Below are 14,707 nucleotides of genomic sequence, written 5' to 3' on the forward strand. Positions count from 1 at the left end.
ATTTTTAAGATTATTATAAAGAATAATTTTTTATTATTTTTTTATTTTTGTAATTCTACGTTAGATAAATATTTGATATTTGAATTTTATGAAATTTTAGTTATTAATATAAGAGCGTATAAATATAATTTTTTTAATAATAATAATAATAAACAATCAACTACCCAACTCATAATTTTCTTGAATAAGTTTACCTGTTTGATCTTTTTTATCCCATTCTTTGACATATTCAACTTCTTCTAAAAAATAATAAATGTAGAGATAAAATTAAATTTTATATTGAATGAATTTTAAAAATCGAATCTTTTTTATTTATGAATTTGTTAGATAAATAGAAAGTTATATATGTGTTGAAGTTTTAAGGAAATTTCATAAGATTTGTATGCCAATGACATTTTCTTATAATTAAAATTCCACGCGGAAAAAATTTAATGAAAAAAAGTCAAAAGATAGTTGAATGACTTCAAATTTATTTGGTTTTTGTTAAAGTTTTAATTTCCTAAATTTATTTTTAAATGATAATAACTAAGGTTAAAAAAATTAATTCTTTTTATTTTATTTTTCACATACCGGTGATTGAATCCTAAAACTCGAACCAACTAACCTAAATTATAAAAATTGAGTTAGGTTAGATAGAATTCTAAATTGAGTTGGTCCAATTTAGGTTAAGATATTTTTATTACTGACAACTGATTAAAACATATGAGGTCCCAATACTTCGATAGAACCTGGATGAATTGACGTTTGAGATGGTTTGATTAGATGAACGACACAAGATGAGTATCGATTGATATGTTTGAGCTAAGTCGAAAAAGTCAAAATAAATAGCATTTACCACATAAGCTATAGTTGAGTTGATTATATGGGAAATAGGGTCGGGTGTGACACCAACCCATTAGCCTACCCCTAACCTATTTCCCCATCTACTTTCCCCACTATTATATTGTGTGCCACATAATCTTATGTTCTCATGTCAACCCAACCACTTCTACTTTCTTCTCCCTTTTACAACATTCAAATTCCTTTTTATTTCCTCAACTAATTTTCTTTTTTATTTCTTCGAAATATTTTGGAGTTCGTATATAAAAAATATTATTTCCCTGCAAATTTCTTTAACGCCTAATATTTTTTTAATATTTTATTTAATGATACAAACGAATTTGAACCTTAATTCTACGATGGTAATACTAGATTCTAAAGAGACATTAATATTACGTTTTGACTTACATCAACTAAAGTACTAAAACTGTCCAACATTCTAAACCATTATAAGTTGGGTATCTTTTTTTTTCTCGAGTTGAATGAATATATGGGAGATCAATCGTATAAAAAAGTTAATAAATAATTACATATTTATAAAAGTTAGAAGGGCCCAATATATTTATTGAAAAGCCACATTAAAATATATATATGTTTATAGGACCTTCCAAACAAGTTCGAAGCAGATTGATGAAAGAGGGTTGAGAGATTTGTGGTATTAAAAATGAATTTTGAGTTTAGATTGGATGAACTGATAAAGGCATCAAGGGAAGAAGTCGGTATCAGAAAAAAGCACCCTCTTCACATTTGTGCTAATGGCATACCAACCAGGGCATCCTCTCTCTCTCTCTCTCTCTCTCTCTCTCTCTCTCTCCAATTCTCTCCTATTCTTCATTAATAATATTCTTAAACTTTCAAACAAAAATTTAAAAATATTTTTATTCATAATTTTAGATATAAATAAATAGAAATTTTGAGACAAATGTATGGTTTAGGAACGGATAATGTTAAAAGCTTAAATTAAATTAATATAAACATCCTTTTCATCCTTAAACTTTGTAAGTTAAACAAGCATTTACTAATTGTGTGGCATTCTACTTACTTCCTTACCTCACTTTCCCACGCAAAACATCCTCATTCTCTGTCTATTTCAACTTTTTTTTTTTTTTTTCCATTTTCTACTCTCTCTTTAAAAATAAATAAATATATATATTATATTAAACACGTGATCAACTTTAGGTATCTAAATATGTTTTTAGATTTTCCCTCAAAATTTTAAAATACATCATTTAAAAAATATTTTATTTTTGTGTTCGAGTAAATTTTTATAAAATATATTAGATATAATATTAAAGGTTGACCCATGAGTTTCCACGAAAAATCCCAGTAAAAATAATTAAATAATTAAAATTGAAATTGAAATTAACGTCCTCCATACACCGTTGACCTTGAAGATTTTATTTATTTATCACCTTTATTTAAATTACTATAAATACTCTTAATATATTCCCACATGCAAATTATTTAAAAAACAATGCTTTCTTCTTCTTCTTCTTCTTCTTCTTCTTCTTCTTCTTCTTCTCTGTTCGCCATTTTCGTTCTCCTTCTCCTGCTTCTTTCTGGGTTTTGCTCTGCAACTCGATCTGGTAAAACCATGGGACATGAGTTGAAACCCGACTTGTCGAATTTCAATTACAAGACGGGGTTCCGATATGTCGGTCAGACCTTCAGTTATCTCCCCAGAGGCGTCCCGATTCCTCCGTCAGGCCCTTCCGACCGCCACAACTCCCTGGTTGACTCTCTTCCTCCCAGTTAATAAACATTTCTTCTTTTATTTCCGTTTCTCTGAATATGGAAATTGTTTTTTTATTTTTATTTTTATTTTGAGATACATATTGAAATGTAATTGTTGTGTTCCTATAGCGATGGAATTAAAAGCTATTTTTTTAATTTAAAAAGAATTGTGGAAAATTTGGTATGGAGGAAAATGAATCGTCTAAAATTAAAACTTCATTAAAAGCGGTGGCGGATTATCCAGTAAGTGGAAAAAGACATCCACGTTCTTTAATTGCCAACATTCAAACATTAAAGCCCCATTTAAGATTACCTCATTTTCCATTAATTAATCTATTAATAACACTTTTTCCTTTTTTTTTTTCAAAAAAAAAAAATGTATATTTGGGGGAAAGCGTAACAGACTGATTAATAGTTTTTATTATGCCATTTACATTGTTTAGATTAAGGAGGAACATAATAGATTAGTAGAAGCTCTCACTTTAATGCCCCATTTAATTATTTTTTATACTATGGTTATGTTATGGGGAGTCTAAGCCCCATCCTTCATCAACTCCACACATTTTCAAACCGTCCACGATATCTCTTATTACACGAAATGGGTACATGAAATCTCCGAGTTAGTGTAACGAATTGTCATATCTGTCTCTACATTACCCTAACACGCCCCACTCATGTCTTAAAGGAGTATCATAAGTAGGGTTGTATATTCAACCTTAACAGGGATGAAGGTTTACACCCTAAGCAGGTATATGCTGAGTTCAGGCCCTCCGTTACATTCAGGGCTCATCATGTAATAAGCTTCTGAATCCTTTGATCCGATCACTCGCTCGAACCTCGCCCTCATATACATCAATTCCTTGTCGGACCCATTTGCCGCCGCCGGCAGAACCCCAGCCCCCATCGTGATCGGCTCCACTGCCTTCAGAATCTTCTGCTCCTCTGCCCCACATTCTCTTCTACTCGCATACCCACATTTCTTCCCGTTACAATACGCTCGCCACAGGGGCTCTTCCAGCAACTTCCAGTTTCTCTTCCTCTCTGTTTTCTTCTCGCATTCCAGCGCCATTCGGACCAACCCAGATGCCATCTCTCCAACCAGAACGCTGGTCGGCGTCGAGAGCTCGATTAACAACGTTGGATTCTGTTTTGGGTCTTCTTGTAATGCGAAATAGACGTGGCCTCGTCGGTACCCGAATAGCGTACCGACGACCCGGACGCCGAGGCGAGTCCGGCGGGGAGTTGGGAGAATCCGGGTGAGGAGTGTTAGAATAGTTCGGAGCTTGGAAATCGAACGGCTGAATGAGGATGAGGATGAAGATGAAGGTTTCTTCTTCTCTTCTTCCTTGCTCTGTTCATTGAAACGCGAGGATAAACTGTAAGATAAGATTTCTTCATTGAAGCGCCTAGAGAAAGAGAAGGAAGAGTCATGGAGGGATTTGGACATGATCGTCTCTCAATCCGTCGGAGTCGAAGAAAGAAAGAAAGAAATGGATAGGTTTCCAGATCCTTATAAAGCTACGGATAGGCTGTTGGGTAGAGGTTTCTTAGAGAGATTTACACACCCTTACAAAGGGAGTTTCGAAGTTTCCAGACCCTTCTAAAGCTAGGGATAAGCTGCTACGGAGAGGTTTTTACACTCTTTAGAGGTTCGGCTAGAGATAGGGAGAGGTTTTCAAGAGTATTTCGTTCTCCTCTCCAACCAATATGAGATATCACAGTATTAAATCAAAACGTGAGGTAGTGTCAGAAATCACAACTCTACACATGATATGATATTGTCCACTTTGAGCAAAACTCTTTTTTATTTTGAACTTTTCCGAGAGGTCAATGTATTCCTTGCTTACAAATTTATGATCATTCCCTAGATAATTAGACCATGGAAGACTCCCTGCAACAATACTCGACCGTCCGGCCGGGAGAATCCTGAGAAAAAGGAAAGGTGAGCAGAGATACGGTACTTGAATTCAGTATCCAAAAAACAGAAAGTGCAGCCTGTAATATCCAGAAAGGCAGGTTTAGGCATGTCGGAGGCGGGGCGAGTTACATGGATGCTGTATTCCTGTCACTGGCACGCGCAATGCTAAGAGTTGTGTCTGCCCTGCGGCCTGCGGCCTGTGCCATGGCTTTTCCTCTGTCTTCTTTATCCAAACTGGAACTATTCTCTGCCTTGTGCACTGCCCAGGCCTGCGCCACGCCCACTCTTAATATTAGCTTCTACTCTTAAGCATGGAGCACATGAATATAGATTAGAGAAAGCTTAAAAGAAAAAGAGAAACAAAAATGTTGAGACTGCGTGAGACAAACAGCTCAGAACCACTGTCCTGAGTGTCAATTTGTCAAACCAAGAACTGGAATAATGGTAAGCATTGAGCCAATAAACACATTAAAATTGTTACTCTAGTTTACACAAGAATTACCCGTTTACGAAGAAAAGCATATACATACGTATAAAATACACATTTTGGGTATCAATATAAAGGATCTCATTTTTTCACAACTCAACCACAACCAGAGAGATGTAGCTGAAGTCATCTTTTATCCTCTCTTGACATCAGTCTCGACCAAAACTGACCACATCAATGTGGTGGTCGATCGACATCACATAGTTCTCGAAAATTGACGATCTTCAACCGACCAAAATAAACACGTTGGTTTGAGCTAAAAATCCTATATCCTCATTTGTCAACTCTCACTATAATTAATCTTTGTAATTGTTAGGTTTTTTGGTTCACATCATTATAGTTGTTCCGGTATAGAGAGAATAGTGTTGACTTTCATAGTGATATTAATAAATACCTTTATTATATCAATCATTTAACGCTTACCAAAATTATTAAAATCTCAACGAATTATTATAACGAGGGGTACATTTTGATCTTTTGAGTTAAAACATAATCAGGATTATTGTTCATATCTAAATTTGGATCAACAGTGAGTTTGTATAATGGGAATCAAAATAATATTGACAAAATAAAAAATTTATGAATCTGTGTAATATTAAACCACATACACTTTGACGGTGTAATGTTTTTTTTGCTCTATTTCAGCCAACCTCTTTCATACAGTTATAGATACGTTGGAGCTATCCCGGCCAACAACCTCTCTAGGATTCTCATTAAATTTTGGATAGTAGAGTAACATAAAAATGCTTACAACATAATCGATTTAGTCAATGGTCAACCTAGCTATAGATCGGTCGACCAAGCAATGACCGACCCATATTGATCGGACATTTCTTTGGTGGGTAACCAACACAGTTGGCTAATACTTTGGGTTAGGCTTCTTATGGATCCCGAGTCTCGTTATTTGTCTCATCTTTAGACTCGTGGCCTTTAGTGCGTATATTGGATATGGCTAATAGCCTCACATGGTCTATCACTCCCAAATTGAATTCGTCGGGGTCATCCCTAATAGTTGTCCTCACTCTCGAGCTAAGTGTTACAGGTCTAGAGGTGGTGTAATGTTCTATCTTAAATATCTTAAAAACCTCGAGGAGATTGACGACTACGATAATAACCGGGATAAATACACTATTTTTGTCGCTAATAGCAAACTCCGACACCAACTTGAACATCAAAAAGTTAACAACTTGGCAACATGTTGCTTGCATTAATTTAATTCTCGTTAATTATACAAATTTAATGCTCTCTTATTGTTGGATCCAAATTTTGATATCACTAATTATCACTAATCACGAACTCCATGAACGCTATAAATCAACCCGTTAAATATAGGCTTTACAATTCAAACAAATCATAAAGCCTTGGAAAGATTTAAAATCATAGTTGACGTATATGAACAATGCAAGTAACGAAAATAAATGATGAAATGGCTATAAATTATGACAAAATTAGTTGTTTGTCACCATGGCCAAACAATTCATACCTTCAATTTGTCTCCTTTTTCTCTGTGTATGATCACTGATGAGTTCCTCCAAGCACCAAGAACATAACAATGGCGACTCCCCTTCGAGTTCGAAGCCGGCCAATCCCATTTTGCCACAATTGCTGCAATCCATCACTCTCAAGGTTAGTATACAAATTTTGAAGTTTATATCCAATAATGGTAAGATTGTAATGGTAGTTTTGGTATCAGTTCGAAGATGTGGAGTATAGCGTCAAGTTGAGGAGCCCAAAAGCCACATGCTTTGGTTCAAACGGTGCGTCCATTACGCGGACCATTCTGAATGGCGCAACCGGAATGGTCCGGCCGGGGGAAGTTCTGGCAATGCTTGGCCCATCTGGCAGCGGCAAGACCACCCTCCTTACCGCCCTTGCTGGCCGCCTTTCGGGAAATATCACCGGCAACATAACCTACAACGGCAACCCATTTTGTGGCTCCATCAAACGCAACATTGGGTTTGTCCCACAGGACGACTTGTTCTATGCTCACTTGACAGTGGTGGAAACTCTGACTTATGCTGCTATGTTAAGGCTTCCCAAAACGCTTACGAAGGCAGAGAAATTGGAGCAGGTTGAAATGGTAATCAACGAGATGGGTTTGTCGAAATGCCGGAATGTTTGGATTGGGAGTCCTCTGTTAAGGGGAATTTCTGGTGGGGAACGAAAACGGGTCAGTATTGGACATGAGATTATAATGAACCCAAGTGTTGTACTGCTGGATGAGCCCACTTCAGGGCTTGACTCTACCACGGCTGAGCGCATTGCTGGGACGTTGCGGCGACTGGCTCGAGGCGGTCGGACAGTGGTGATGACAATCCATCAGCCGTCGGCTAGAATCTATGCGATGGTTGATAAGGTGCTGGTCATGTCGGAGGGATCGTCCATATACTCAGGGGATGCCGGTCGAGTCGTCGAGTATTTCGAGTTCATTGGATATGGTGCTCATGGGGGGCTCAACTTTGTGAATCCTGCTGATTTTCTTCTTGATCTTGCTAATGGTATGGAATTTCTTAGACCCTTTTACATGATTGCGAGAGTAAACAATGAAATTCTTGATTTCTGTGTTGGGTGCAGGCATTGCATTAGCATCTGATACAAAAGAAGATGATACCCAACAGGGGGAGTTTCCTGAGGATCGTCAAACAGCAATCAAGCAATCTCTGATATCCATTTACAGAACCAACTTATACCCATCATTGAAGGCCGAGATTCAAGCGGAGCCTCAATCGGATTCGCCTCCATTATTCACCAGTGACTCATCTAATCTAATCATCTCCTTCCCCTTTCTTTGTGTTTTGATCGTTCCAATCATCTGCTGCATTTTTTGTAGGCCAACAAGAACGATGGGCGTGTAGCTGGTGGGATCAATTTGTGGTGTTGCTAAGTAGAGGGTTAAAAGAAAGGAAACATGAATCCTACTCTGGCTCAAGGATTTTCCATACCATGTCAATCTCAATCATTGCAGGTATTCTCTGGTGGCGATCGAGCCTCTCAAACCTTCAAGATCAGGTATTGTTTTCCAAACCCTATTCTTAAAAATTACAATCCATGGATTTCCAACCAAATATTTCTCTGGGGACTTTTAACAAACAGGTTGGACTCCTTTTCGTCTTAGCCGTTAACTCGAGCATTTTCCCTATTTACATGGCGGTTTTCGAGTTCCCAAAAGAGCAATCGATTCTCAACAAAGAGAGAGCCTCCAGCATGTACCGTCTCTCTTCTTACTTCATGGCTCGAACAGTCATCGACTTGCCGATGGAGCTGCTATTACCGGCCATGTTCGTGACAGTACCTTACTGGATGAGTGGCCTAAAACGATCGGCATCCAAATTTATTCTGACCCTTGTGGTCACTCTTCTCAACGTGCTGACCGCTCAAGGGCTAGGCCTCGCACTTGGGGCCATTCTGATGGACGCAAAACAGGCTTCGACCTTTGCTTCTGTTATAACCATGGGGTTTCTGATGCTGGGAGGGTTCTACATTGGACATCTCCCAGGCTTCATAGCTTGGTTGAAATATCTGTCTTACTGTCACCACACCTTTAAGCTTCTTCTGGGAATTCAATACACAGAAAATGAGACTTACGGCTGTGGGGCTGGGCTGCAATGTCGAGTAATGGATTTTCCTTCTATCAAGCTTGTGGGTGTTGGCGGCAAATGGCTGAGCGTGGCTGTTTTGGTACTAATGGCGGTTGGGTTTAGGGTCGTGGCTTATGTTGCTTTGAGGGTGGGGCAGCCTTTATGGCTCCGATTCAAACTTATTTTCCTCTAACAGTTGCGATCTTGAATATAGTTTAAAACAACCAACAATAATCAAACTAAGAAACAAATTAATGAATTGTCTGAGGTGAATGATACATAAACTTGGTTATTATTTTGAATCAACTAATGATTGTGTAGCAGCTCAAAATTCACTATTAGTAGATACTTCCTTAGATAAGGGCACAAAATACTATTTATAAGAGTGAAAACTTCACCCTAGCAAACGCGTTTTAAGGTGACAACGATAAGTAACAAACTAAAGTAGACAATATCTGCAGGGGGAAAGCAACAAGAAGACAACAATGGCATTACCCAATCATACAATAATGTATAGAGTTTTCCCCCTCAAAGTAAATCTAAAGAGACATGGTTAGAATTATCTACTAAAAGAATCTCATTTATAGTTCCGCGACAAATCTTACCAGATCAGGGTATTACCAACTTCATTTTCCTCCATTTGTCACCTACAATGGATGGACTGCAAGTAAGATCAGAGGGAGACAACAATTAACATGGGGATGTAGGCTGGTCGCTCGCATGGATAACAATGCATATTGGTTAGAAGGGGCTAACACTACGAGCCAACATCAACATAAATTCGGGTACAAGGCGTCTTCTTGGAGGTGCCACCGCATCTTTGGCCAGGGCTTCTGCATCATCGGCATGGATGATCGCCACAAGATCTTCAAACATCTGATCTTTGCCTCCCCTCAACGGATCCTGCACAAAGAAAGATTAATCTTAATTGGGGAAAAGGAAAAAGAAAACTGTTCAAACCAGCAAACTACTTCATGCGACTGTAATAGTTTTGCTATTCAAAATTTGCAGATGCATGAATTGAAGACAAGGGCACCATTGTAGAAAGTGTAGACAAGGTTGCTAAAGAATCTAAAGATGTTCTAATACCTGAACAAATACATCTGTATGTGTCTTTCCTTCGTAAAAAAATGTTTCCGCTTTCACTCCAACGCTTTGAAGAGTATCAGCAAAAGTTTTACTGCATGGCAACAAAACTGCTTGAAATACAAGAAATGCTTTAAATTTGGGAGGATAAGCCTCGGAGTTTTAAGGCATCATCTACATCTGTGTTACGTTTGCCTTTGCTTAGCTACAAAACTATATACCTTGAATCTGATGGAATAGAATAATCTGCTGTTCCATGGAATAAAATGATGGGAGGAAGAATCGAGACTGCAGCTCCCATGTTGGGTTCTTCCAGGATCAATAATTCGGGTGAAAATCGTTTCAAGGATTGTTCTCCTTCCATTATGCTGTAACGAAGTATTTGATTACATTATAAAAGATTCAAAACTACGTATGTATAATAATACTTTTGTGCAAGAACCTCTAATACCTTAGAAAAAGAGAACGATATAAACCTCGAGAGTGAAAATAGTCTACTAGATTGAGCAAATTATACCTGTTTACGAGTAGAGCAGAAAATGATTATAAAGTGACAACGTCAAATGGAGAAGAAAAATTCTGATATGCAAAACATTATTATAGAAGAGAATGCCAAAGCATACCCTTTTTATAGGCAAACTCTCGACTCCATAGTGGTAGAAATACTCACCCTCCTGATAAACCAAAATAAGCTTTTATCTGGGACACACTCCATGAGATACTTTCTACTTTGCGAACCTCCTTCATTGCTTGCTCCAAAAGTGTGCAGGCAGCAATATGAGCGCCAGCTGACTGACCCATTAGATAAATTCTGAAAGAAAAAAAAAAAACAAAGAACAGGATTTCACAGTTAGTACAACCGAATGGTGACAAGGATCAGAGTTTGAAGTAGAAAATCGCAGCAATATGCCCTTTTGTGTAAAGGTTGAAAAATAAAACTGTAAGGATATATTAAGAGGATTAGTTTTCTCTTTAAACTCTTCTAAAAAATTTCGTCATTCCTTCAAAATCTTTGCCCGGCCACATGTTCATTTCTCCTTAATCGACTCTCAAATAAACTCCGAAGATTCTTCATGGAGTTCATACTTCTCATGTTCATCGTTTTTGGCATCGATCAGCCCAGTTCCTGCCCTATTTACGTACGTTTGTAACTGCACGTCAAATTTTTACAAATTTTGTTATTGTTCGACCCAACCCATGAACATCTAAAACAAACACCCCACTTGCGCAGCTCGAAATCAACTTGCTTCTATCTGTTTTTCTCAATCGAGACTTGTTACGTTTTTAATGAACATGGCTTTCTTTGAGAGAGATCTGTTACTTTTTCAAGAAACATGGCTTTTTTGTACTCGTCCTTCCCGGACCCACGCTCTTTAAACAGCCATAAGTGGTGATTCATCTCTTCTGGGTTTTCTTCATCCTTAATCGTCTTTTTTTTCTGTTCTTTTTTCTTCTATTCTTCAAGTTGATGTGAATTGATAAGTTGAAACACCTTTGTCAAAATTGTTTGAACTCATCTCCAAAGATTTTTGTTTCACTTCTCATCAAATTCGTTGATGCCAAAATACTTTAAATTCATGGTCAAGAACACTATCCCTGATACTAATCTTAGTAGAATCCCGAATTTCGTTATGCCAATCTTAATGTTGAAGGAGGAAATACGTGAGTAACTATTTGATGGGGTTGGTTCTCTCGCAAGGTTTCTATTTTTTCTCCTGATTCCTAGTTATAAACGCTCTGAACCATCATTCCTGCTTACCGTTACCTCGAGTTCTTCTGGAATTTTCCATTTCTTCTTTTGGGTGGAGCAGCCCTTTGTACAGAGACATTTTTTTTATGAAAAACCTTTAAGACTTTCATTTGAAGAAAAAGAACCATTAAACATGAAAGATTACACTAACATGACAAAGCCTACAAAAAGGAGTCAAACTCCGATCAAGATAAATAAGACCTAGTGAATAATTATAAAAAAGCTTAGAAACAAAATTCTAGATGGGAACATAGAATCTAAAATACAGAATCAAATATTTTTATAAGAACTCTCACGCACTCTGAAGATTCTGTTGTTTCTCTCATCCCAAAGATCGCACAAAATAGCACACTCCAAGTCAGTGACAATAATTGCCCTTAATCACAAAAGGGCGGGTGGAGGATAAGCTCCTCAATAGACTCCCTGCAACTCCGACAGCTGACAAAGCTAAAACTGAACACCGCAAAAAACTTGCGCCAGACTCAACTAGTAAAATCACAACTCTACAAGATATAATTCAGGCCACCGCCATCCTTTGTACGGAGACATAAAGCCATCTCTCTTCATTCTTACTCTTTTTAAACAAGAACCGAACTAAAGCTCAAGGATACAATTCTCCCCTTTCATGATTAATCATCTTTGCAACAAAATGATTAAATGCATATGGCTCAACCTAACAGGAAGTTAATTAAAAAAAAAAAAACTACAGAAAAAAGTTATAGCAGTAAGATGGGGGAAAGTAAAACATTACCTGTTTGGATCGCCTCCAAATTCTCTAATGTTATTACACAAGAACGAGATACCTTGGGAAGCATCATAAATCATATCACTCATAGTTCCCTGAGGAAAATTTCTACATCAAAAGTATGTACAATTTATCATTAACTACATTGAGAGAGGATTTCATTCGGTGAGATAGGACATTTGGCAATGATGATTACATCATTTATTGAGGCCGAATTACCTGTAATCGATGCATGCTACGATGATACCTCTTTCGGATAATTGTTGTCCTAGAAGACAACCCCAAGCTTTGTAGCTGCATCGACAACGACACTTGTATTAGTTATTTTACTGGAACCCTTTCTCAACTCTTTCATCATATTCAACATAATTTCCATAATCATGATCACTTGGAGTGAACAACCCGCACCAGTGACAAGGGCATAAATTATAGACCAGTCAAAGAATATCAATGCTTACCCAATAATCCAAGCCCCTCCAGTAATAAATGCAACAACTGGTTTTGGCCCGTCAATATGTTTTGGAAGATAAAGATCCAACCTGTACCAATAAATTTCATGCCTCAACATACAAAGTTGAAATTACTACATACACATTCATCTTAAATTCACATAAGAGAATATAAATCTTTTATTGGTTCCTCACTTATTCCTTGGTTTATCACCATAGGGTATACTTCTGCGTATCTGACTGGATGAGAAATAATAGTATCCAACTGCAAGTAACAAAGTCACGATGATCGCCCGTGCAAATGGGTGGAATATATTAGTTCACTTGACATTGCAAAGATAAATATGCCAATCTACAAGAATCTTAGCTCACCTTGAAGAAAACCTGGAAGAAGAAACAATGAATAGCAACCAAGTGCGAGAAATCTTGCAATCCATCTGAATGCTACCCTGAATAATCAAATAAGTTGTAAAATCCCAAACATGATAATCCACCCAATAAGAAAATGTGATGATAACTTAAAAATCTCCATAAGCAGATATTGTACACTTTGATCTATAAATTTGTCTCCGTGAATCTTGATTTATATACGCAAATCAGAAGCAAGAAGAGGATTGGATTAAGAAACCGATCTCTTAACACTATCCCAGCATATAAAACAATAGCAGATGACAAACCGACTAGCCAGAGGACAACGAGTTAAGTACTCTACCGAATATATTTCGAGAGTTTCAAACCGAAGCGAGTCAGTAGAAATTTCTCAGCTCTATCAGCATTGCCATTCTCGATATCACGATCAATAGTCTGGTGGCGGCCGTCACCGGAAAGATAGGACAAAAAGTTTTCGCTCTTGACTCGCCTCCGCTTCTGCTTGTAAGTATTGCTTCCGGAGGATGAACTGGATGTGCTGGAAGCATAGCTTGAAGTCCTAGGAAGAAGGGGCTTATAAGCTATCGTCTTATCATCCTCGAACAACGGAGAAACAAGAACTCCAGTCCTCTGTTCATCGTCTTCTTTAAGCAACATTATGTCTAAGGCAGTAGATGAAGTTTCCATAATTGAATTGGCATCTGAGGCCCTTGAGGTAAGTGGAGACGACGAAGGGGGCTGGGTTATAGGTAGGATCTGAGGCGACGGCATTCTTGCAGCCGTAGAACGCGAAAATCCGGAGAGAAGGTAGGATTGGCAGCGACAAATCTCAACCGTTCTTAGCTTGCAGTCAAAAGGCCATCGGCGCAGAGATCCGGCGGGTCAAATTTGCAGACGCGACCGAGATATGAAGATCGCGAATTGGAGGAGGTAACAGAGAAGATCGGGAGCGGGAACGTATAGAGGGTGATAGAGTGGCCAATAGGAGTTTGCCACGTTGCATCTTACATTTCGTCGACGGATTTCACTATTGGAGCCGTAGGAGTCTCTCTCTCTCTCTCTCTCTCTCTCTCTCGTTATTTTTATAAAACCAATTACTAAAATTTACGAATATATTTATGGATATTTTATAATAAATCACGAGAATCATAGAAATTTAAAATTTGCTGATATTGGGCTCTAGGCCCATTAACGCCTCCAATTCATCTTCTAATGATCCAATTAGATTCTTGGGCCAGTTTCCGGCCTACTGGGCCATGGCCATCATAACGAAAACAAATTCTTTTATTATTTTTTTTTATTTAATAACAATTATTTATCTTTATTAAAAAAATAAAGATTATATTTATATTTATAGACTAAAATTTGATCCAAGAATATCATAGTACTGTATATTTATTAAAATAAAATTATATGTGAGAAATAAAATTTAAAAGAAAAATTAATACGAACTTAACTCAGTCTTAATTGGTAGACAATGCGAGAGTGATGGGATGACGCATTCCTCGTGATTGGCAAGACAAGCTGAAATTGGAATACAACTCCTCTTAGTTTTCCTTTTCTTTTTTTTAGCTCACTTTTTTTTCTTTTTCCTTTTTTTTTTTTTAATTATTATTATTTTCCTTTTAAAAAAAAAGAAGTAAAAGGAAAATAAAACCAAAATAGCCTCAATTATTGCTTTGTTTTATAAAGTTACCACTTTTTTTTTTTTTTTTTTTTTTTTTTTTTTTTTTTTTTTTTTTTTTTTTTTTTTTTTTTTTTTTTTTTTTTTT

The 14,707-nt window shown here is 37.2% G+C and overlaps 2 protein-coding genes across 3 annotated transcripts; one reads left to right on the forward strand and one right to left on the reverse strand.

Annotated features, from left to right (window-relative positions):
• The first annotated feature begins 6,328 nt into the window (after positions 1–6,328).
• On the forward strand, positions 6,329–8,795 carry LOC111471300 (ABC transporter G family member 21-like). The gene is made up of 5 exons (XM_023117307.1): positions 6,329–6,584; positions 6,652–7,456; positions 7,533–7,709; positions 7,789–7,967; positions 8,052–8,795. The coding sequence occupies exons 1-5, from the start codon at positions 6,480–6,482 to the stop codon at positions 8,727–8,729; spliced, it is 1,944 nt and encodes a 647-aa protein (XP_022973075.1). The 5' UTR covers positions 6,329–6,479; the 3' UTR covers positions 8,730–8,795.
• Positions 8,796–8,894: 99 nt separating this feature from the next.
• On the reverse strand, positions 8,895–14,007 carry LOC111477934 (isoprenylcysteine alpha-carbonyl methylesterase ICME). Of its 2 annotated transcripts, XM_023121983.1 has the most exons (12): positions 13,279–14,007; positions 12,939–13,015; positions 12,762–12,831; positions 12,576–12,656; positions 12,337–12,411; positions 12,124–12,225; positions 10,293–10,433; positions 10,074–10,139; positions 9,844–9,990; positions 9,626–9,716; positions 9,293–9,439; positions 8,895–9,197 (listed from the first exon to the last, which is right to left on the reverse strand). In XM_023121983.1, exons 1-12 carry the CDS (start codon positions 13,704–13,706, stop codon positions 9,180–9,182), a joined length of 1,443 nt encoding a protein of 480 aa, XP_022977751.1. In that variant the 5' UTR covers positions 13,707–14,007; the 3' UTR covers positions 8,895–9,179. The 2 variants fall into 2 exon arrangements, with proteins under 2 accessions (XP_022977751.1, XP_022977831.1); XM_023122063.1 differs by having other exon boundaries at positions 8,895–9,439.
• Between the last annotated feature and the right edge of the window lie 700 nt (positions 14,008–14,707).

This window comes from Cucurbita maxima, unplaced genomic scaffold (assembly GCF_002738345.1).
Source record: "Cucurbita maxima cultivar Rimu unplaced genomic scaffold, Cmax_1.0 Cma_Scf00001, whole genome shotgun sequence".
Lineage (NCBI taxonomy): Eukaryota > Viridiplantae > Streptophyta > Magnoliopsida > Cucurbitales > Cucurbitaceae > Cucurbita > Cucurbita maxima.

Bases quoted from the DNA above. Each gene is read 5' to 3' on its own strand.
- LOC111471300 (XM_023117307.1), top strand. From the start codon at position 6,480: ATGAGTTCCTCCAAGCACCAAGAACATAACAATGGCGACTCCCCTTCG. The intron at 6,585-6,651 runs GTTAGTATACAA...TTTTGGTATCAG, and splicing joins TGCAATCCATCACTCTCAAG to TTCGAAGATGTGGAGTATAG. The intron at 7,457-7,532 runs GTATGGAATTTC...TGTTGGGTGCAG, and splicing joins TCTTCTTGATCTTGCTAATG to GCATTGCATTAGCATCTGAT.
- LOC111477934 (XM_023121983.1), bottom strand. From the start codon at position 13,706: ATGCCGTCGCCTCAGATCCTACCTATAACCCAGCCCCCTTCGTCGTCT. The intron at 9,717-9,843 runs GTATATAGTTTT...GTTGCCATGCAG, and splicing joins TCTATTCCATCAGATTCAAG to TAAAACTTTTGCTGATACTC. The intron at 9,440-9,625 runs GTATTAGAACAT...TTCTTTGTGCAG, and splicing joins ATACAGATGTATTTGTTCAG to GATCCGTTGAGGGGAGGCAA.